Source organism: Rhinichthys klamathensis, unplaced genomic scaffold (assembly GCF_029890125.1).
Source record: "Rhinichthys klamathensis goyatoka isolate OS25496 unplaced genomic scaffold, OSU_Roscu_1.1 h1tg000222l_1, whole genome shotgun sequence".
NCBI lineage: Eukaryota > Metazoa > Chordata > Actinopteri > Cypriniformes > Leuciscidae > Rhinichthys > Rhinichthys klamathensis.
The window spans coordinates 466,180-490,841 of record NW_026606746.1 but is presented as its reverse complement, the minus strand read 5'-3'; the positions used below and the strand labels follow the sequence as shown (position 1 = coordinate 490,841).

The following is a 24,662-nucleotide window of genomic DNA, read 5'->3' as shown; positions in this document are numbered from 1 at the left end:
TAGGTGATCTATAACACGTGGACGCTGCCATGTTAGTTTGCACCGCAATTCAGAGAATCGGATCTGTCGGATTTACAACATGTCAATTCATCCACTTCTCCCGAAATACATCAAAGTAATCGGCTGGTGAAGTGAGAAGAATAGAATAGATTTTATAGTTATCTAATACCTACACAATGTGAATCTGATATGAATAAAACATGTCGTCTATTTATATAGTCTGTATGATGCACTAAACGTTCTGATCACACCGGCGTGATCGTAGGTGCCAAAGGGTTAATGAATGAATGCACAAAGGAATAAACATTGAGTGAACTATTAAATGAATCCTCAAAATGAGCACAACTCTTAAACCCCCTGCTGTTGTTTTATAACTTTAAAAACTCTCAACTGTTGTTTACTCACTTGGCATGACTCTGAGTCACAGACCTCATGACCCAATTACCCGAGTTTAACCACACAACTTTAAACAGCTCGGAGATGCTGAGGTATCTTCAGATCTCAGATCCCACTCTAACCTTCACGGATATACTTACAGCTGTAATGAGTTTGACTGGAGGACTGTTTGAACACGTCGAGTTTCTGAAGGTAGATCTGTGGTATGACTCGGTGATATTGAGAGCCCTCAGAGAGTCACCTCTTTAATTCGGTCCGCTGTGGCTGGATGACTTTGACACTTTTAATTAATTAATGCCGTTACACGTCAATTAACATGCACGTTAAGAGGTCAGATATGCAAGCGCTGCTCATACTGTATAACTTTCATACGTGCAAACTGGTTCACTCGATACTAATAAAGGTCCTTTATGTTAGAATTTGTCAATATCAGCTGATATACATTCTAGTTAGTCACCTGTGGTAAAATCACAATTTATTAGTGATGAAAATCTGAACTCTCAGAAACTAGATGCAGGCTTAAACCATATTTTGGGACAAATACGAAGACCATTAAACATGACCAGACATGCTGTGACTAAAATAAGTGCCAAAAATATACTCCTAAAAAGACGACTAAACTGATCACACACTCAGACACACGGGACTTGAGATCATGTCCATGCCAATCCAGAACAATGGAGTGTACAGTAGTTGGGATTTTTGACCTAATTGCTGATCCTTATTTATTATGGATTGTATAGTATTTACCTTCAAAAAGACTAGCGCTGTTTCCAATTATTCTGTGCTCACAGAAAGCAAACATGTTGCACAAAATGACTAAATCACAGCCTATCGGAACTTGTAAGATGTTTAATATGTGGAGCAGGATTTTGGACCAATGAGATTGTACTTTGGGCGGGGCTTTTATGAATAAGGTTTTACCAACAGTATGAATGAGGCTGGTTGTGCAAAATGGTTTGACATTTCAAAAACTGTAAAAAGTTTTAATGAAACTATATGAAAATCTGAAAATCCCAGTCCATCAGAACTTTTTTATGCATATATGGTAATAGAACAGAAATTTTGACCAACAGGATTTCACTGTTGGAGGGGCTACTAAGCTCAACGAGATGAAAAAGAAAGCAAAATAACGTCAAAATGTCTCGTTTTGTGGTATAGTTGACATTTGCAGCTTATTCATGAAACACAAGGATAACAAATTCCAGTGAATCATTTGTGAAACTGATTTTTAAGTATAGTTTAAGTGATTAGGTTTAAGTGATTAAAAATCGAATGGTTTTACAAGCTATTTGAATGAGATTTATTGTACAAAATGGTTGCAAAAAACCCAAAACTAAACTAGAAAAACATCCTTTTTTTATTCTAGACTCAAATTGAACTATACCGAAAGGACCAAAACTTCTAGATGTAGATGTTTCAAGTTTTGCCTGATCGAGCAATTTGCCATTCACTGACAGTGTTCAAAGTTGATCTGGGAAGTTCTTTTGGGTCGTACTTCTTAATTAACCGGCGTTCCTCCTGCATTCTTGGCATGATCAAAAGATCTCTGCCGGCAGAACAGGAAGATACGTTCGATTAAAATGAGCCCTGAAAGTATATTAATAGCTAAGTCTGTTAGCACTCTCGAGGGAAATGGTGAAATCCAGCTCTTATGAATTCATCCAGACACCAGGAAGACTGCAAAAATAAGTCTCTGGCTTTTAGACTTATTTTCCTCACCCTTACCTGCTACGGACTGGAAGAATAAACTAGATTGACTCTAAGTGTGTGAATTACCTGAGAAAGGCAAGAGGCAGCTCTGCTATTTTGTCTGGTGAGGGTAAGTGGGAAAAATTGCAGGGAATTACAACTATGGAGTGGACATCCCTCTCTTTCTCACTTGGCCTCTTTTTACCTCGCTTTCTTGTTCATTAAGGTGATTGACACTGGAGGTGGAGAGGGTCAATAGGTGCTGGTGTGCAAAGGAGAAAGGATAGAGATCCCTTTGTAATTTCTGTTTGTCCTGTCTCCACTCGCTTTATCTTTGTCTTGCATGCTTCATTCACAGCACAATCTCAGCGTCGTTCTCTTTCAATACCTCAGTCAATCGAACAGAAAACTGTACATCATGACCGCTGAAAAGTGCTATAGCTGTGTGATTTCAAAGATTGTTTCAGACGAAGTTGTGAGGAATGTATCAGTGTGATCCCACCAGCTGTGTCCTTTTTTCCCCCATGTCCCTAATGGTGTAGCCTTAGCCTAGTGGTTAAAGATCTGGGTTGGTAACTGAATGCTTGTCGTTTGGGGTCGGTACGATTTTTTTATGTAGATGCTTATGCTCACCAAGGCTGCATTTATTTATACAGTAAAAATCTTGTGAAACATTATTACATATCAAAATAACTGTTTTCTATTTAAATAGTTTAAAATGTCATTTATTCCTGTGATGCAGTCTTCAGTGCACATGATCCCATGAAACATTTCTTATTATTATCAATGTTGAAAACAGTTGTGCTGCTTAATATATTTGTGGAAATCATTTTTTTTTCAGGATTGTTTGATGAATAGAAAGTTCAAAACAGCATTTATTAGAAATAGATTTTTTTTTTTAACATTATAAATGTGTTTACTGTCACTTTTGATACATTTTATGCATTCTTACTGAATAATTACCTAGTTCTGGCATGAAACCCTTTGATGGCGAAGGCTGATAGGTCCTTAACTCATTTGGGAGCGATCACATCATTATCTACATGGCACAGCTGATTGGTTGCTGTGTCATAAGCAGCCAATGAGCTGCGGCTCAACATTCAAATACTAGTAGTGTTGCTGTTTGCAGCGCGCTTCCAGAAACCCTCCACCTTCCACAGCTCCACCTGTATAGATCTGCTACGAAGGGTTAATTCATGTATGTTACATGCGCAGAAGCAGCACGTCTTACTTGCTCACAGCAGCATGTCTATGAATGTATTACTATGATAGTTGTAATACTTCGAACTTTCATTGTATGTACCAAAAACACAAATTTTTTCCTCCACAAAATATCTTCTTTTGAGCTTCAGGAAGAAAGTAACCCATACAGGTCTGGAATGACATTAGGGTCAGAAAATGATGGAATTTTTCAAACATTTTGGGCAAACTATCCCTTTAGTAGTAGTAGTAGTAGTAAAATCTTTATTTGTCCCTTTACAGGGCAATTTAAGTAGCTTTAACCTCACAAACATACAAATTTTTATAAAACAGCAAAAACATCACAAAACCTTACGAAAAAAACATCACAAACCCCGGGCATTTATAATAATTCTTCATATAGCTACTATTTAAAATTCACGGTACCTTTATCTTTGTTTCGAATAAGTATTTACACTCATAACTGCGTTTGAAACAAAAGACCTAGAAGCTTTAACGGTCCTCCACTTGGGCACTCTATATCGCTTTCCTGAGGGAAGCAATAGGCTTTATGCCGAGCGTCACGTGACCAAACCGGAAAACGGGTGCATCCGTTTGTCAGAGAAAGTGTTAACGGCCGTAAGAACTAACTACGATATCTATGGATTTTTAAGGTAATCAGCTAACCTACTAAGTTCACTTTGTTACTGGTGTTTTATGCTATTTAAATATCTAAATGTTAGTGTGAAGAAGAAAAATTAAAAAACTTTTAAATATCAATCTGCACATGCGAGTGACATTGGTTATGCTCATTTTTGCTTGCTCCTTTTAAGTTATCTTCAGTAAAACCGCAAAAAAATTCATGAAGCACATACAAAAGACCTGAATCGGAAGCGATGTGATCTGTTTTCCGGCTTGGTCACGTGACGCTCGGCATAAAGCCTATTCAAATTCTAAAAACAAAATGTGGGATGTATCCTCTAGGATAGTCAAAGACTTCCTAAAAACATTTCTCTCACACAAGAGAGTGCAATCCACATCAAAAACTGCAAGTACAATCAGACATTGATGTTTTAACCCTTCCATTATGAATGAATAGATAAACATGTTTACCCTTGCTGCTCCAAATTCATTTAGATATTCATGAAGTGATATTTGAGTTCTTTGACAGAGGAAGGAATGGACATTGAGAGAAGAAGAGGGGTTCATCTGTTTATTTCATGGCGTTTTATCTTCTCCTGTTCAATTACAGATCCAGATATTAAGAGTGACAGATGATCAGAATAACATGCGCCTCCAATCCAAATATTATATGTATAGTCATATGCATGTGTGTGGCTTCTGCTCATGCATGAACATGGGGTTGTGTTTGAATTATCCATTCCCCCCTCTCTCTCTCTCTCTCTCTCTCTCTCTCTCTCTCTCTCTCTCTCTCTCTCTCTCTCTCTCTCTCTCTCTCTCTCTCTCTCTCTCTCTCTCTCTCTCTCTCTCTCTCTCTTGCATGTATCTGATGCTGCTGGTGTTCCTGATGATGTAAATCTTTCATGACTTGTCTCTCATTCTCACTTCCTCCCTCATGCTTATCCTGTTCTTTTCCTTTCATCCGCCGTTTCTCGTGTCCTTTCTTCTCTCTCCTCTGCTCTTCATTTGCCCCGGCACACCGTCTTCCTCCCTGAAACTTCATCACTCACTTTGTGCTTCACCCTTGTTCGTGTTTGTAAAGTTTTCAGGAGAATATGGGTGGGAGAAGGAGCGAGAGAAAGATCACAAATGAGATGTCTTTAATATCTCAGCTGTTTCTTCTGTGCATTAATGAGAGCAAACTTTTGCTTAAAGCCGAGTTTTACTATTTTGTTGCCTAAGACAAAATTTGCAAGTTGTGTGAGATTTATTTCATCTTAAGGCAAAATCTGTTGTCTTGGACCACATAACTGGCTGATAAATTGTCTTTGCGATGAATCTTATCTGGCAATGTGATTTTGGTTCACATTCCTCCTACGACACCCATCTAATGAATAACCAATTGGAGTGCAGAAATTGATTGTGTGTGTGTGTGTGTGTGTGCAATCACAAACACAATGTGCACATTTTTGTATGCATTTTGTATGATCTCATACATTTGACAAAAATGTGCAGTATAAAACAGCAGACTGCTGGGAATAATTTCTTCCAGTGCAGAGAACCCATTTAAAGTGTTAACAAATTAATCTGTAATGATCATTTGCCATTTTTAATATTGTATTGTGACTCAACAGCTGCATTCTTTCTTTTTCAGAACAATTTTTGTAAACAATAGACGTGGTTTGTTGACATAAAAGAATACTTTGCCCCCCAAAAATGAATATTCTCTCAACCCTTTGGTCGTTTCAAACCCATATGATTTCCTCAGACCAGCAAACAAGTTAGTCATCTCATTTTTTTCTTCAAGAGGGGTCATAATTTTTTTACATAAAAAGGTTAATTGATCTAATTTAAATCTGAATTGTTTCATTTTAAATGTAATGTTGTAGCAATTTTGTTTGATTTTGTCATTTGTATTATTTATTATTATTATTTATTTAATTTTTTATTTAAAAAAAAAAAGTCTATGTAGTTTTTATACATTTTTGTTTCAGTTTACAACTAAACGCGCTGTATTATGCTGCCAGGCCAGTAGTTGGCGATGTCACTTTGTAAAGAAACATTACGCACCTACAGACTGAACATGTAATACGCATGACGCCACCGGTTTCACTAAATCGTGTTTTGTTGTTAACATAGAGACGATAACGGTATCTGAAACCAGTTTTTTAAAAACTTGCATTTCATGCCGGCAAAACGCAGTTGTCGTGTAAATGAACGGCCAAAATGCATGAAAAGTTTTTAGGTGAAAACGGTGTAGTGGAAATGGCCCTTAGTTAACTATAATAACCCTGTCTCAGACGTACTAAAAGAATCATGAAGAATCCTGAATCGTTAAGTGCAATCAGAAGCGGAACCAGAATCATTCAGATGTCTTCCTAATTACTGTGGTGACCTTGAGCAAGACACTTGTTTTACTGCCAGGGACGGGATTGGAAAACACACATTTTGTCAAAGCATGTGTTCTAACCAGGCCAGAGCTCACTGTTAAGATATTTCTATACAAAACTAGATTAAAGATTCATGTAATGAGGTCGTGTGACAACAATGTAGCACAGTTTGTTTAGTTTGGAATGTTTATTATTTTATAATGTGTACTCTGTCACTTGCTATTTCTAGCGTTTTGGCAGTGCCAGGCATTTTGGGTCACATTCTTGCAGTGTGACTTCTCCTACGACACCCGTCTAATATATAACCAATTAAAGCACAGCATTTGCTGAGTTTGTGGTGTGAGAAAGAAAGCAACAGAGACAGAGAGCGGGAAAGACATTACCTTAACTCTTTTCCCACCTGCGTTTTTTTTAAATAGTTGCCAGCCAGTGCCAGCATTTTTGATAATGTTCACAAAACTTTCATTGCCCCCAGAATATTTCGAATGTTCTGTATCTCAACATACAATATCTTATGCTCTTATAGAAAGAACTATGGAAGCATGTTTCTGTCACAGAATAAAACATTTTAAAAGATAATTGCGACTTTTTATCTCACAATTGCGAGTTTACATCTCGCATTTCTGACTTAATAACACACAATTGCTATTTATATCACGCAATTATGACTTTTTCTAGCAATTGCAAGTTTAAATCACTGTGACGGAAACAAGGTTCCATGAAGAACAGAGCCTCTGCTTTAAAATAAATAAATAATTAAAGAAAGCATTTTGGGGAAAGAAATGCTGAGAAAATCACATTTTTGTCAAAGACCGTAGTCGGATCAGATTCAGAAACATGATAAAAAAATACATGGAGTAGATCACGTCCATCAACACCACTAAATCTTTTACAGTCCTATACCTCTTCGTGATTTTGACATATTATTCTGTAACGTTAGGCAGTTTTGTTTTATATGCTGTTAAATGCTTGATGATTGCGTTAGCGTGCGCATAAGCAATGCTTGTATCGCTTGTTTCTGCTTCTTTGCTTCTTTATTTTTGGATCCGGAGATTCAGTACTTCAGAAACTTTCAGAAAATGCATAATACCGTATAACAGTGAAAACATGGATTTCTGGAAATTCTGGCAATGGTGGGGGAGCTGAAAAATGTATCTCTCTCTCTCTCTCTCTCTCTCTCTCTCTCTCTCTCTCTCTCTCTCTCTCTCTCTCTCTCTCTCTCTCTCTCTCTCTCTTATGTTTAATACACACTACTGTTCAGCAAGGATGCATTCAATTGATTGAAAGTGACAGTAAAGACTTTAGATACATACAGCATAATGTTATAAGATTTCAAAAAATGCTGTTTTTTTTTTTACTTTTCCATTCATCAAAGAATCCTTAAAAAAAATTGTTATCAAGGTTTCACACAGATAAAGCACAAGTGTTTTCAACATTGATAATAATAAGTGTTTCAGTCCCAAATCAGCATATTAGAATGATTTCTGAAGGATCAATTGACACTGAAGACTGGAGTAATGATGCTGAAAATTCAGCTTTCAGGAATAAATTACATTTTTGAATATATACAAATGAAAACAGTTATTTTAAATTGTATTATTAATTCACACTATTAGTTTTTACTTGCTTTTTGATCAAATAAATGCAGCCTTGGTTAGTATAAGAGAAAATCGTACTGATCCCCAACTAGAACAAATGTCAGGGATGAACATATTCTCATATTTCTCATCACATTTCAAATGATCTGAGCTTATCCACCCACACTCATTTTATTGACAAATAAAATTGTAGGACAAATATTTTTGATATCTGAAACTTTAAAACAAAAAATCAATATATTTACATTTGATAATTCTTGAAACTAATTTCTCGGCGATTCTGATCAAACTGCATTTCATGGTTTATCTATGAGTGTGTTTACTCTTTGTACATTCTACAGCTCATTTTGTGGGTTAAAGTGAAAGCAGGAAGCTTTTAAGTGTGGCGCTTCCATTAAGGGCAGGTCAAGAGTCAGCGAATTCCCATAATTACATGTCGTAGGTGTAACGGAGGGGCCAAAAACAGTGGAGCTGATGTTGTTTTAGGCTTAAAGTTTATTTTGAGATATTTTGGTAAGAGGAATGTTTTTTTTTCTGATTTCTTTATTCTTTCTTCCTCTGCTCTCTGTGACCTGATGAGCAGTAAACAAGAGGAATCGTGGTTCCCTTGGTAAGACACTCTAATGAACTCTTAAAGCTTGTAATCTTCACCCGTCCTCTCTCTTTCATTCTCGTTCACATCTGATCTCCTCTTCTCCTGTCTCCTTGCTCTGATGACATCAGATGATCATCTGCTTTGAGATTTTGAATTATGAAGTGAACATTTGTCCTCTTGGCATTTCCCTTTCTGATCGCCCAGAAGACGAGACACCGGCTATGTGCGGAATCATTTTGAGCAGAACAACGATGAGAAGTAATAAAACGTGTTACCAGTATGCGGTATGCATGTATTTAATTCCAAACTTACCCATACTGTAGTTTATCTTTTATGTATAGTGAGTCTCTCGTTTTTCTTACCTTGTTATTTTGCATTCTGTGTATTACATGCATATTAGTACAAAATAACATGTATAAATAATTATTGCCTGATCATTTGAAAAGGTAGCCCAACTTAAAAGTAGCCCTGCGAAATAAGAAATCCTAAATCTTAACCCACACACACACACACAGCATGATATATAGTTTCACACTGGTTAATTTGAGCATCGACCAATCAGAGTTGAGAATCCTGAGAAAAAATAATTTCCTGGCTTTCCCTTTCCTGTCTGCTCTCAACCATGCTGTCTTCCTCTGTGTGTGTGTGTGTAATCTCTCTTGTACTGTGTGTTTAGATGGATTTGTTAGAGGCTTAAGATAATGGATTTTCCTGAGAGACAAATTTAATATCTCCACATGTCGTAATCTCACTCACTACTCATGTAGACACTGGATTAAGATTATTACATCCGATCTCTCTGAATGACCCCTATCCTCGTGTGTGGACTCTTGCGTGTCCCTGTAGCTGTGCTCTACATTGTTTTACAACCATCTCGATACGCTCAAGGCCACTAATCTCTGCGTCTGATGAAAACCAACCCGTGTCAACACCATGTCAAACACCATTCTGACTTAAGTGCATGAGGCTGTATAAGCGGCTGACAGCACCGTTACCTCAGAAGCACGACACTGTCTTTTCCCCTTAGTGCAAATCTGCCGTTTCATTTGCAGCGTTCTTCAGGCTACTGTACTTCTGAGCTCACTCTGAAAAATAACACGCAGCTATAATCAGCACTTCCCCAAGCACAATATGAGAATAGATAGACTCGCAGAATTATTCTGTCAGCAGTGGTGAGGCATGTGAGCTAGATTGTGATTCTTTATTTCGCTTGGATCATATTTAATGTATTTATGTTAATTGTTTGCCATCCAGCATGATATTGCAATTCACACAGTGTGATTTAGACAAGTATGGTAGTTTGTTCTGGAACAATGTTCCTATCAAATGATCATCGCCCTAAATCAACTCCCTAAAATCAGAGGACACTCAGTGGACACCCATCCATCCATCCATCCACCCATCCATCCATCCATCCATCCATCCACCCACCCACCCACACACACACACACACACACACACACACACATACATACATACATACATACATACATAATATTTTAAGAAATTAACCAAATAAATAAATTATATAAACTTATGAAATTACTGTAACTTGTTAAATTATATTAGCTTATATTAATGAATCCATTAATACTTTATTTATTTATTTATTTGACCATATACAGTATATATTATACGTATATTTTTTTTTTATAAATAAATACAATTTTAATATATATATATATATATATATATATATATTTTTTTTTTTAAATAAATATGTTAATTCTTTATTATTAGTAATTATTATTTATTTTTATTAATTAATTTATTCATTATGTATTAATTTACATTACCTCATTTATATATATAAATCATAAATATAAATAAAATATTTTGCATTAATAAATAATTATAATAATAAAAAATAAATAAACAGTTCATAATATGGTAAAAACATATAATTAGGTAATAGGTTAACTAGTTCGTTAATTTTCATTTAATTTATTTAAATAAATACAGCCAAAATCCATGTGGCCAGATAGATAGATAGATAGATAGATAGATAGATAGATAGATAGATAGATAGATAGATAGATAGATAGATAGATAGATAGATAGATAGATAGATAGATAGATAGATAGATAGATATTCTGCATACATCAGTAGTACAAATTTGGAAACTATTTAACACCATATGCATCAATGTTTTGCTTTAAGTCCTTGGTACTGTATATACATTTAGAATGTGCCAGTCTATGCAAATCAGGTTTCATGCAAAGTAATAAGATCCAAACCTAAGGTGCCATAGTTTAACACATACTGGCTACATTTAGAGTGCACATACACAACTACGATTCTGAAATAGCATTCGTTTTTAGACTTTTCAGAAGTAGCACTCTTATATATCTTGTTCCTCTTCTTATTGACTTTTCCTGTTCAGTTCCATTCGCTTGCTCCAATCTTCTGTATTTCATTTTCTGCTTGCAGATTTCTGCTAGGTTTTTTTTTTGTGTGTGGTTTGTTTGTCATCTTTTTTGAATGATGAGGTACAGTGAGATGAATGCATAAATTACATACATTCCTACTGAGATTACAAAAGTTAGGGCATCTATCACTGCTGTGTTTGGAGGATGCGAGAATGCATTACACCTTTCCAGTCACTGATCAAAGATCAGATCAAAGTGTGTGTGTGTGTGTGTGTGTGTGTGTGTGCCAGTTTATCTATCATGGTAGGCTGGTTTTCATCTGAAGTGCATGTTCTCACCTTTCTCGTTGAGTCTTAAAGGAATCATTTGTATAAAAGGAAAATTCTGTCATTATTTACTCATTCCATCTTTTATTTCTTCACATTTGAAGATCGAATTACAATGAATGGAGACTGGAGTTTTCAAACATTAAAAAGGAAGTACAAAAGTACAATAAAAGTATCATAAAAAGTATAAAACTGAATGACTCATACACTATTCTTATTAAGCCATGCCATAGCTTTAAGTGACAAACAGCCCAAATATAAGTTTATAGATAATTTTCTCCTCCATTTAGTCAATGAGTTGAACTTAAAGAAATGATTAATGAATGAATTCAGGTTCTGTGAACTGATTCATTGAAAAGATCTTAATAGAACAATTTGTTTATGAATAAACACAGTATCTCATGACTGTGCCAATGAATACACTGCAGACTTGTATAAATAACTATTTTATGCTGCTTTTAAAAGTATCATAAAAGTATAAAACTGTATGGCTCAAATGCTAGCCTACCGGTATATTCCAAGTCTCATGACGCCGAGTCACTCTAAGTGAGAAACTAGACCAAAATGTAAGTTCATAAATAATCTCCTCCATTTAGTCGATGTGACCGAGTCACTGAGTCAGTGAGTTGAACTCGAGAACCGATTCGTGCATGAATTCAAATTGGTTCCGTGAACTGAACCAACAGATTCATTGAAAAAAATCTGTTTCACTTTATTTTGATGGTCCCTTTAACACATTCGGTTGTCTATAAGTAACATTGCACCTACATGTCTATACTAACTCTCATTGGAGTATTAATAGAGTATTAGTAGACTGGTAGGGTTAGGGTTAGAATAAGTTGATAATGTTCAAAATCTTAATAGAACAATTGGCTTACGAATCAACCATCTCAAGTTCTCTCATGAATGTGCCAAGGAATACACCATATGACTCGTATAGAATAAAAGTAGGCTATAAAACTGTGACTCAAACACTATATTTAAAGTCTCATTAAGCCATGCAATATCTCTAACGCGAATTTAATTATTTGCGCGAGTAGATTACATACAAAGTCAATGCAAATACGCAAATAGACGCATCATTCGCGCCGGGCGTTGCGACGCGAATTAGGCGACGCGTTTGCCGCGAATGTCTTCCGCACAAGTTGAAAATTTTGAACTCGAGCGAATGTTCAAGCGTCTAACTAGACGCGATAGACGCGTATTTGACGCTCTATTCGCGTTCGGTGTGAACACACCATAAGTGAGCAACCAGACCAAAATGTAAGTTCATAATTAATCTCCTCCTCCATTTAGCCGATACGACCGAATCAGTGAGTTGATCTCAAGAACCGATTCATGCATGAATTCAGATTGGTTCTATAAACTGGATCAACTGATTCATTGGATAGATCTTAAAATAACGATTACTTTATGAATCAAACATCACGAGTTCCCTCATGAATTGTGCCAAAGAATACACTGTATGTATGACTCATATAGAATAATTTTCTGAAAAACATCACATGAGTCATATATGCAACTCTTTTTGCGATTGAAAGCTCCAGTTCCCATTCATAGTAATTGCACGGAATGACATGAGGACGAGTAAATTACATAAATTTCATTTTTGGGTGAACTATTCCTTTAACGATGCAATCACATGTCATTTTCGCCACTCACCTACCTTTCACCATCTCCCGCTCTTTCTTTCCTTCCTCTATCATCTGTCAGCCATGGATAGTCATTTGACTTTCCTCTGCATGTATTATTTTTCAAAGAACGAATTGATTCAGAGAGAGGATAAAAAGAAGAAAGAAAGAAAGAAAAAAAACTTAGCACCTCATCACAAAACCTTATCTCCCCCATGATGCTCAGTCTATTAACCTGATTGATTGTGCCAATAATCAGCCCTCTCTCTCTCTTTTTTACCATTCTTTTCCCTTTCTCCATCTCAGACGTTATTGCCCCCGCTGAATTGGTTGCCCCGGTGATAGTGATTGCACCCAAGAACACATCAGTGGTTGCCGGGGCGGGTGAGGCTACTTTTGAGTGCGTCGCTAATGCGAGGTGGGATGTTTGTCATTGTTATATTGTTTTTTATTATCCATCACAGTGGTGATGCCATTCACATCAGTCAAAATTGTGATTGTATCTGTCATTTCACATTTCTTACAATAAAACTTGACTCTGTTATGCAATTTTTTCTTAATGAAGCCAAACTCTGCAGGTTTCTTTCCTGTGTGGGCATATTTCCTGTTGAAATTTAGGTGTTAACTTCATATATTACAGTTTTTCTCAATTGCTAAAACACTAAAACCCATTGGCTAAACAAAGTTCTCAGTTGCCTGAACTCATTTAGCTAATTGTGCAGTCTGTTGTCAATACCTTAAACTATTTCACATGGCAAAACACAATTTGCAGATCTTACTTAGACTTTTCAGCAAAACGCTAAACACATTTTCATTCTCAAAACATATTCTGCACTGTAATGCACACGTCATCCATACTGGTAAACACAAGTGGCAATGATCAAATACAAATAGAGAACACATGTCATTGATTGAACACAACCAGTCAAAATTGATTTAACCTGTTTCAAATGATGCCCAAAGACAAGAAGAAGCACACTGATCACGTTTACTCCTTTGATTTTTGTCCCTTTTAGTATTGTATACTGTAGTACAGTGCATTGTAGGCTGTATACTGTACAATTAACAAATTAAATGGCCCCAAACATCGTTACTGTAACAGTAGCATTTGTTACAGTACTGAATGCTCAATAGATTTTACTGGTTGCAGGTTCATATCAAGAAAGAACAAGAATTACAGTATCAAACAATAGAACTGACAAAGGAGAAGTTTGTGAGATGCAGGGCACTGTACTGTACAAATAGGGGTACAAGGAGGAGGAAGAACAAATAAAATTGCAAAGAGCAAAGCAGAGTAGTCATTTCTGATCAATTTTACGCTACTATGATGTTTTCATTCATCAAAAGACAATGACGGACAAATATGAAATTTGTTTTAAGATTAAAAATGGATTTCTCCCTGAACTTTTGAAGGTACAGTAATGTGTCACGGGTAAGTCTACAAACAGAATAGCTGTCCGTAGATATCTTTCGAGAACTGTATGTTTTGAACAATGTGTTTTCTATTTTTTGGTGTATTGTTTACTGACTGCTTGATAGTGTTTATCATTTTGATCACTTTGTCTATGATTTGAGAGCAGTGTTTGATTTTGAACACAAGTAAAACTGTTTTGAGGCGAAAGTTACATTTTGCAAGAAGAGTCAGAGGTTTTGTAAATAGTGCTTGAAGATGAGGTTTTGTGTTTAATGTTTTCAGAAAAAGGAGCAAGGATTCAGAAATTGTGTTTTAGCAATTGAGAAAAACTGTAATAATAAAGGAAAAATCTTAAACATTTTTAAAATGAGCCTATAGCCTTTAGCTTTCATCACAGCCAAGATATGCCACAAACATTGATTTGCCACTTACATGTTGGTTGAAGGTGGTTCTCATTCTAGAGAGCATTTGATTGAACAAAAAATTGTGTAATGCAGAATGATTCAATGTTTTTTATTTGTTTTCCTGAAAGACACTGTCTATTTTAAATGTGTATATCTTCCAATAGTGAATTTTGTTAACATTTGAGTATACTAGCAAAAGGTTGATACTTTAGTTGATACTTTTTTGAGTTTCTTCTCCTCACCAAGGCCGCATTTATTTAATCAAAAATGCAGTAAAGCTGTAATATTGTGAAATATTATTACAGTTCAAAACAAATGTTTTCTATTTTAATATCATTTCAAATGTTATTTATTCCTGCATCATATATTTAGCGCCATTACTACAGTCTTCAGTGTCACATGATCCTTCAGAAATCATTATAATATGCTGATTTGCTGCTCAAGAAACATTTCTTATTATTTTTAATTATTTAATAATTCTTTAGAAATTGACACATTTTTCAAGGTTCTTTGGTGATTATTTTATTCAACATTTAAATGAAATAGTAATATTTGAAACAATATACATGTTTGCTGTCACTTTTTTCAAAAAACAGTTAGTTTGAATAATAATTATATTTCACAATATTACTTTTGTATTGTATATTTGATCAAAAAAGCGGTTGTTTAGAAAAGTGCTGTGCCATCTATTAGTTTAAAAGAGAATAAAGTCAAATGCACCTTTTACCTTGGTGCGCCTTTAACCCTGTTGTACCCTATATAAAACCCACACAAGTTGGCTGGAAACATTAAATATTGTTGTTAGAGGCCTAGCCAACCTGTTAATCAGGGGTCACATATATTTTTGACCATGTATTTTTCTTGCATATTTAACACATAACTAACTGTGCTCTTTATAATTCTTGGCATGAGTATTAATTTCAGTCTGGCAGTTAATGTGCTGTGTGTTGTGTGTGTGTGCGGAGCAGATCTCTTGACAGGCTGCAGGTGTTCTGGAAGCGTAATGGGGTGAGACTAACAGCAGGAGTGGACTCATTCGGTCGCAGGCTGGTCATCAGTAACCCCACCTCAGCAGACGCGGGTCTGTACGTGTGCGAGACTGCGCTCAGAAACAGCAGTCAGAAGAGCACAGAGGCCAAAGCGTACCTCTCCGTGCTGGGTAAGACCGTTGCCCTTTCTCTTGTGCTTCATGCAGGTTCTGGCAGATGTTTTAAGTAGTATTTTACTGAAATGACCTAGAGAGCAAGAGTTTGTCAAATGGATTTGATTTAAGGAATATAATTTAATTAAATACTGCAGTGAGCTCAATTCTTTTTCATGTGTAATACCAAAGTTTTTTTTTTAAAAGCAAAGTCACGACATTTCGTTAATGCCTCTGGGCGGCTATTTCTAGTCAAGTACAGCTCCTCTATCCTTTTCCAAGCTTATATATCAATTACTGTAGATATGCCAAATCAGCAGGAATGTATAACATAAGACCAAAAATGAAAACAATAACAATAACTTCACCAAAAGTGAAATGAATAAGCCTCAGGCTGAAGGAAAAGCAAATGCACACCTGTACAGTAGAGGGCGCAGCTCATACTAACTTTTCAGCTCTGCTGCTAAAGAGAGCTGTCTGTTAATACATGGAAAAACAAAGTAACTTCCGTTATTTTTTTGAAAAAGTAACTCAGATATTTTTGTTGTAAATTTATAAGTAATGCGTTACTTTACTAGTTACTTGAAAAAAGTAATCTGATTACATAACTTGCGTTACTTGTACCCCAACACTGGCTGTAACCATGATCCATGATAAAACATGCCAAAACCATCTCCATATAGGGGGTTTTCACAACATTTTACAGCCTTTTCACACTCTCTAATGACATGCTTTTGCCTGAAAGCAAGTGCAGCAAGGTCGTCAAGCAACGTATTTGAGGTTTCAGTTCGTAAATTTTTCGTAGATTTAGAACCAATTTTAATACGAAAGTTAGTGAATAAATCATGAAAACATATCAACTGCTGTACATATGCCAATTCAGCAATACAACTTGAAAACATCTTCAAATTTGATCATCACACCAAAAACGAAAAGCATAACGATCAGTTACACTTAAAATTACATTAGCATCCGCACCATATGGATATTAATTTATTTCTTCTAAGTGCACTGCTGTAGTTATGAATGAATGAATGATGCATTTATAAAGCGCTTTACTATGTACTACTGTACACCCAAAGCACTTTACAATCATATCAGGAGTCTCTCCTCAACCACCACCATTGTACAGCGTCCACTTGGATGACAGTACAACTGGACCAGTGCGCTCACCACACACTAGCTCTAGATGGAGAGGAGAGAGTAGTTATGCTCTCACTCCACACTCTTTAAAATTTGATGGATTTTGATCCATCTGTCTTTGGGTCCCATTCACTTTTTCCACCTAATTCACAACACGTGTATGTAACCGGTCCTACTCGACCCGTTTCGAGCTCCAACTGACTGTGGTCTTCGGTGTAGGAAGCGGGCACGCTAACAAGGAAACTAAAGACCGCAACCTCTAGCATCAGTCGTGTTCCTAACCTCGTTCTAATGTTAATGAATTTTAAGTGTTGTAAATGAATGACCACGGCACTCAAGTTTGCTAGCATCTAGTGCTGTCAAACGATTAAAATATTTAATCGCGATTAATCGCATTAATGTCATAGTTAACTCACGATTAATCGCAATTAATCGCACATTTTTATCTATTCTAAATATCTCTTGATTTCTTTTTGTCCCATTCTTTTTTCTCATTTTAATGTTCTTATCAACATGGAAAAGTGGATCGGCTTACTTTGAGCAAATGTTTTTTCATTGAAAACAACATTGACAATACTGTGTTCAATTTCACACTAATGGCGCTTTTCCACTACACAGTACCAGCTCGCCTCGACTCGACTCGACTCACCTTTGTTTGGTTTTCCACTGTGTAAAAGTTGTACCTGTACCTGCTTTCGGGTACTTTTTTTCGTACCACCTCCGGCGAGGTTCTAAGCGAGCTAAGGCGATACTAAAATGTGACGTGAAAACAATGCCGACTGCTGATTGGTCACAGAGAATCTGCGTCATCATTGCACGTGCCAGATGGAGTATCCAGAATAACCCCGCCATTTTTAGATAGTTTGGCCAGAGATAGTTACTAAACTTACTACTATTATTATGGCAACTCGGAAGAATACGCCGTGGTCAAACGAGGAGGTGCAGACATTCCTTTGTTTGGTTGCCGAAGAGAGGATCCAGCGAGAGCTTGATGGGGCAATGAGGAACGAAAGGCGTCGCTATGACGACCGGGTACTATTTGTGGCGGTACTTTCTGCAATGGAAAACGGAACGAAAAGCGAGCCGAGTCGAGGCGAGCCAAGGCGAGTCGAGCTGGTACTGGTAATGGAAAAGCGCCATAACATTCTCACTTGGAGCAAATAATCTCTCACACAATGTAACACTGTCCATCAATAAAAGGGTGAAAGAAATACTGACGAGGTCCTGATATTGACGAGGGGCGGATAATTTGCATCAGCTGTGTGTGTGCTTGGCCATCATCAAGTGGTATTTCAGACTGGACGTGCTGCGATGATGATAGCTCAGTTCACAACGACAAAACACAGATCACTTTGGTCTTGTCAATGGAACCATTTGGCAACTTTTTAAAAGTAAACTTTCCATTCAGAGTCTAATTGGCATCCATTTCGGCGTCTCGCGCTCGTCATCCACTCAAAACGTACCGTTAACCAACTATTTGTCCGGCTCGCAAGCCCAAACAAGTGTGTGCGGAGTCGTGCCTGTTTTGTTTCCGGTCTAGCTAGATCCGCTTACGCTTTCAAAACGTCCTCACGTGGCGCAAGCCATTGAAATGAATGGGTTTCATAGCGCAGCGCCGCGTCCTGTTGCAAAAGCATGTGAAAAAAACTACAAAGTTTGCTAGGCCAAAAAGACCGCTAATCGCACGTTAAAAAAATTAACTCCGTTAAAATGGGTTTGCGTTAACGCCGTTAATAACGCATTTAACTGACAGCCCTACTAGCATCACATGCAAATACCTATAGTATCAAAACGTGGGAATATCTCACCTCTCTGCTCATGAATATTAATTAGAAGAAGTGACATCCCCCAGTAGATCGTCCTGGTTGAGAGACCTATAGAGTCCATGAACCGAACCTTGTCCGCTTCTCTCATATCCGCCAGGTTGAGCCAGAGATGGTGCTCCTAGACCACAAGGGTGGATATCGCCAGACCGATCGCGCAAGCTGCAATCTTCATGCCCCGGAGGGCGAGGTCGGTTGCAGTGCGGAGCTCACCCATGAGCTCACGGTCTGGGCTACCCTCGTGCATGTTCATGAGTGCCTGGGCCTGGTGGACCTGAAGCAACGCCATGGCATGCAGAGAGGAAGGGGCTTGCCCACAGGCTTTGTAAGCCTTGCCCGTGAGAACGTATGAAAACTTACAGGCCTTAGAGGGGAGACGAGGATCCTCCTTCCATGAGGTAGCGGTTGCCGGACACAGCTGCATCCCAACAGACCGCTCCACTGGAGGGATAGCCTCGTAACCCTTCACCGCTCCCCCATCAAGGGTAGTAAGGTGGGAGGAGCTACTCAGGCGATTTCTGGCAGAGAAAGGTGCCATCCATGCCCTTGTCAACTCCTCATGCACTTCAGGAAAGAAAGGTACCGGAGCGGCGGGCTGAGAACCAGACCGGCCCGCTCCGAGAAACCAATCATCCAACCGAGATGGTTCGGGACACGGTGGAGGGTCCCACTCAAGCCCTACTGCCTCGGCGGCCTTCTTGAGCATGCTCAAGAGCTGCCATCTCTGGATCCGGCTCGGGCAACGCTGGTCTCCCAGAGGGAAGCAGCACAGCCGAGTCGTCAACTCCAGAGCCCAGCTCCCCTTCCGATGCTGCGATGGACATCCTGTCCTCTGGAGGGGCCCCGAACGAGACGGCTGGTCGGTCCACCACAGAGAGACCAGCACGCTCATCGGGGAGCTCCACCGGCTGCGGTGCAAGAGAGGAGTGAGGGATCCACGGGGCTTTGCCAGGCGGATTACACCTCACTGTAATCCTCAGGTCACCCAGCCCAGACGGCACTCCAGGCATCTTCTGGGAAGGTAACCCAGAAGAGACACTAGAGCGGGGCCTGGGGATGGGGACTCCACCTTCGCGAATGAAGGCGAGTCTCGACCTTAACCGCAATGGGAACATGACTCATCCACAAGAGCTGCCTCAGCGTGCTTTAAGCCCAAACATGTGATACAACTCTCATGACCATCAGAGGGGGACAGAGCTCTACCGCACCCAGAAACGCACGGATGAAATTTCAGCGAACTGAAAACAGTGAAGCACTCACTTTTCCGCCCTCAACCAGCCGTCAACATACACACAAACACAGAAATTTGCTTGCTGTTAAAACAGCAGTTGAGAGCTCAAAGCTCGCTACCACCGCTGCACTGCACTGTAGAAACCACCTGCACCGGAAGAGTCTTTCCAGAAGAACACCGACACACTCGCTCGTTGAAAACAACAGCACTCTTCAGAGTCATCAGAACGATCGGCTCCGAAGCGAAAGGCAACTAGTGCGTGCATCCACTTCCGTATTTATACCCGCACCGCGGGGGCGGAGTGTGTGATGCAAGTCACGCACGCCAAATTCCATTGGCTCGTTCTATAGTACTCGAAGATACTGGCTCCCTGGCGTGATCCCATTCAGTCGATGTCGACTACGTCTGTCGTTCTCGACTGAAAGGGAACTAACTGATTTACTGAAGGGTTTAAGGGGACCTACACTGTTGAGAAAGCTCTCAGATGGAGCATTTGATGGATAGATATTATTAAGAAATCTTTCTGAGGGTGTGGAAAGTGTCAGTTTGAAATCAGAAATACATTGGATTTCCAAAATCACAATTAGACCTGCCTCTGTGACATTTTCATCTACAGACGCCTACATCAGAGTGTGTTGCAGCAGAAGTTGAAACCCAACCTTTAGCAACACACAAGCCCTGTTTTAGAAGCTCTAAAGTTGTCATTTTAGTTAAAATATTTGGCTACACTTTATTTTAAGGTGATGTAGTTTCATTGTACTTACTCAAATAAGTACTGAGTAATATTAATTAACTGCATGTACTTACGATAGAGTTCCTTACTACTCTACTAAGTGCTCGTAGTAAAGTGTAACTACTGTACGTCACCTTGAAATGAAGTTGTAACGAGGTTCAGTTGTTATGGGAAGAAGGAGGCGGGAACCGGCGAACATTCAACAAGTTTAATAAAGAAATAACTAAAAAAAAAGACAGTATAAGCCAGCAGCCCCTCGCGGACGACTGCTGGCTACACAAAACAGAAACAAAACACAAAATCAGGCCTGTTCCTCTCTTGATCTTCACTGTTGTCGCTCCTCTTTTATGCTTCCACTCCTCCGTGAGAGATACGAGACCGGTGCGTCGCGCAAGTGTCGCTCATTATCAATCACGCCACCGGCCTCGCGCCGTACTCCCACGGCCCCCGACCTCGTCCTGCTCGCCACAGAAGTGTTACCCAATATTGTATCTCTCAGTAAGTGGGAGGATAATTTTTTTTTTTTTTTTTAAAGTGAGTTATAATGGTCTCTATGCACATTTATTCACACAATAGCAAGTTGGTTCTCAGTATTCCTTGTCATGTCATTGGCATTTTGTCCGAGCATCACGACTCTCAGTTTCCAATGTTTTCAGAAGGTCAATGGGCTTTAAACATCCTCAGCCTCTTTAACATCCCTGCTCTTTGATCCAAAAACACAAATATTACTCTCTGCCTCAAGATCTTTTTCACCAAAAGATGAGCTATGAATATTTATACCTCAACTCACACTCTTATTAGAAACAGCAACGAATATTCTTTCAATGAGCTTATCTGACAGGTGTGCGCCTTACATGATTGGGCGAAAGGGGGGCATGCATATGCATGAGGCAGCCAATGGAGTGATGAATAAATTGAGGCTGTTGGAGGCTCAGAGAGACTTTTATAGAAAGATAAAGTGAACATGTCAGTGCAGCCAGCAGTGGAAAAGAGGTTGAGGCGGAGGAGGTATTTATTGTTTCTGCCGTTGAATCCGATCCAGGCGCCAGTCTGAATATGTATATCTTGATCTGCATAAACGTACAATGAGACTGAATAAGTGCTTATTTGTTCGGGAAGAACGAAAAGGAGGAGAGGAAAGAGAGAAGAATGGATGGGAATGAATTGGAAAAACTGTGACATTGTTATGCCGTTCTGTTTATTTTGCCGTTGTTGTTGTTGGTTGTGTGATATTCTTCGGTAAGTGAAAAGCTGTTATCAGCATTACAGTTACCAGGTCCTTTGTCTTCTTTCATTTGGAGTGAGTTAGAAAGAGAGAGAGAAAAACAAAAACAAATGTCAGGTGTGTGAAAAAGTAACATGAGTCTTGCTCTTTCTGTCATAATAAAGGGGAAAATAAAAGGGTAGAGGATGAAAGGGTTTTCTTTTTTTTATACACATATATATAAAAAACCTTTTTACTATTATAATGAGCTAAGTGTGGAACCAAAGACCGCTGGGAAAAGTCTGAGCACACTTCTTGCTTTTTACATGTAGTTAAGTGAAAGTATACATCCATACTTTCACTCTTTTATCATGACCAAAAAATACACTTCGAGAATATCCAGTTATGCCAGCAAACTCTAGATAGAACACACTCAGATTGGTATTAAATGGTAAAAATATAAATCCAAGCCCTCAGTTATGAGGTACGCCACACATGATGTCTTCCACAAATACCCATAATATCTAATCATCCACATAACTATTCTCTAGCAACCACTTAGAACACTAGAAACCACCCAGAACACCTTCACCTCATAACAACATTCCCAAAGGGTGAAGAGTTTTACGCTTTTTTGCATAATTTTCTTCATAAAATGTTAAAATGTTTTTTGTACTTACACTTTTTTGTGTGTGTGTGTGTGTGTACAGGTTTATATTACGTTGTGGGGACCAAATGTCCCCACAAGGATAGTAAAACCTGAGATTACCTACATTGTGGGGACCAGCGGAAATGGGTTAATAAACATACTAAATTATATTTTTTTGAAAATGTAAAAATGCTGAAAGTTTCCTGTAATGGGTAGGTCTAGGGGTAGGGTTTGGAGTCCCCACAAAGTTGTAAACCAGACTTGTGTGTGTGTGTGTGTGTGTGTGTGAATGTCCTTCACAGAGTCCCCGTACTTCACGTCAAAACCAAAGAGGTCGGTGTTGACGGAAGTTGAGAAAACAGTGGAGCTTCAGTGTCAGGCCAAAGGTAAGCCCCGCCCACTGCCCCGCCCCTTCTAGAAACAGACAGCCGTGTTGCACCTATCAAAAACCTCTGAGTTTGACCACTTTACAGTCATATAATACATGTCCTAAATACTCTGCTGTTGTATAACCAATCCCCTGCAGGAAACCATAATCTTTATATTGTCAGGAGTATAAAGACTGCTAGCACTTGAATAAAAAAGCCACTTAACTTCCAGCGCACTACCTGTCAATCTCAAATGTTTGAATGTGTCTTTTTAAAAGCATAATGTTCCCATTTCTGCACAATGTTATATCACGTTCATTTTATTGTGGCCGGTGTGCTTTCAGCCGACAAAGAACGTCATTCAGTTTATGTGCTGACTCAACCAGAGACATGCTTTTATCATAATCGTTTGTCGTCTCACAAATTTGACCTTTTCGCCAAGCGCGCCGCATCGACCCCTGCTCGTTTACGCAATGTGTCCTTATTTGAATTCATCTTTATTTAATCGACTAAATGATAATAAGCGGTCAAGTACATTAGAAAAGGCGAGCGAGACGCTAATGGTATTAGCTGTTAATTGGCGTCAGTGTTCATACTACGTTAGGATCTAGTTAAAAGACATTAGGTATATCATCGGCTCAGAGGGCAACGGAGGAGTAGAACTAGAAAATCCTTTTAACAAGCTGTAAATCTGACCTACATTTCAGCAACAAAGTGCCAAGTGTCTAAAAGTTAAACTTTTCATGACTTCTAACAAGGAAAATTCATAAAGAGAGACCTCAAACGGTTCTTTCTTCTCAACTTTTTTTTGGTAATATTTTTCTCCTTTATTTAACGGAAATCTGGACAGTTTCTCCTTCATGAAACTTTTTAAAACTACTGAGACTTTTCCTCTTTTTTTTTTTTTCTGTGGCAAAGATTGTACCTCTGCAATTTACACTTGCTGAGAATCTCGTCTCGTTCTTTTTGCACTTCTGTAAGGGTGTGAAGCTGAGTTTGTGCACACTTTGTCATAAACTGTCAGAAATTTAATTACAGCGAGCTTGTTTTTGACAGTCTTATTTTAACATCCTTGTCTTGCATCCCGTGGGTGTGACACGACTATCGACGCCGAGATTCCTCCATAAGAGGCGGGGTGGAGCGGATTCACGCTATTTGACCTTTTAAAGTGTTGAGCTGCAGGATTTATCCATGATATATTCTTTAATTTGCATATCATGATGAGCATATCATGAGTTCCTTCAAATGAACTTAATTTACAATTATTGCTAATACATATAATTGCCGTTTTATTCATTTTCGCGCTCGCTTCTTGATTTCTCGCTCCCTCTCTCTTGATCTCCCTTACTTATCCTCCTCTCCAAATCATCTCCCTTTTTTGCCAGTGAAGCATGTTAAAATTTTATTGGAAGTTTAATCAATCAAAGCCAATTTATTAGATTAAATTTTCATTAATTAAACCAAAGTGTGCCCTGATGACGGTCTATTGATGAAAATGTTAACTTTGTGATAAATCAAACACTGTGTGTGTGTGTGTGTGTGTGTGTGTGTGTGTGTGTGTGTGTGTGTGTGTGTGTGTGTGTGTGTGTGTGTGTGTGTGTGTGTGTGTGTGTGTGTGTGTGTGAGAGAGAGAGAGTGTGTGCTTTGGTAATAATTTGCTCATCTACCAAATGTCAAATGGCATTTGTGTAAATCTAGCCCTTACAAATGTGGTGTTTATATGGTTGGAATACTTAAGATTTGTTTTTAAACTG

General features: G+C 38.4%; 1 protein-coding gene across 2 annotated transcripts in view; it reads left to right on the top strand.

Annotated features, from left to right (window-relative positions):
- sdk1b (sidekick cell adhesion molecule 1b) overlaps positions 1-24,662 on the top strand; it is a 253,762-nt gene that overhangs the window by 152,293 nt on the left and 76,807 nt on the right. Inside the window, exons 6-9 of one of the 2 annotated variants that reach the window (XM_056264557.1) lie at positions 8,460-8,486; positions 13,105-13,216; positions 15,585-15,775; positions 22,843-22,926. In XM_056264557.1, coding sequence (XP_056120532.1) covers positions 8,460-8,486; positions 13,105-13,216; positions 15,585-15,775; positions 22,843-22,926 — 414 coding nt within the window. The remainder of the gene's footprint in view (positions 1-8,459; positions 8,487-13,104; positions 13,217-15,584; positions 15,776-22,842; positions 22,927-24,662) is intronic. The other variant, XM_056264558.1, reaches the window with a different exon arrangement.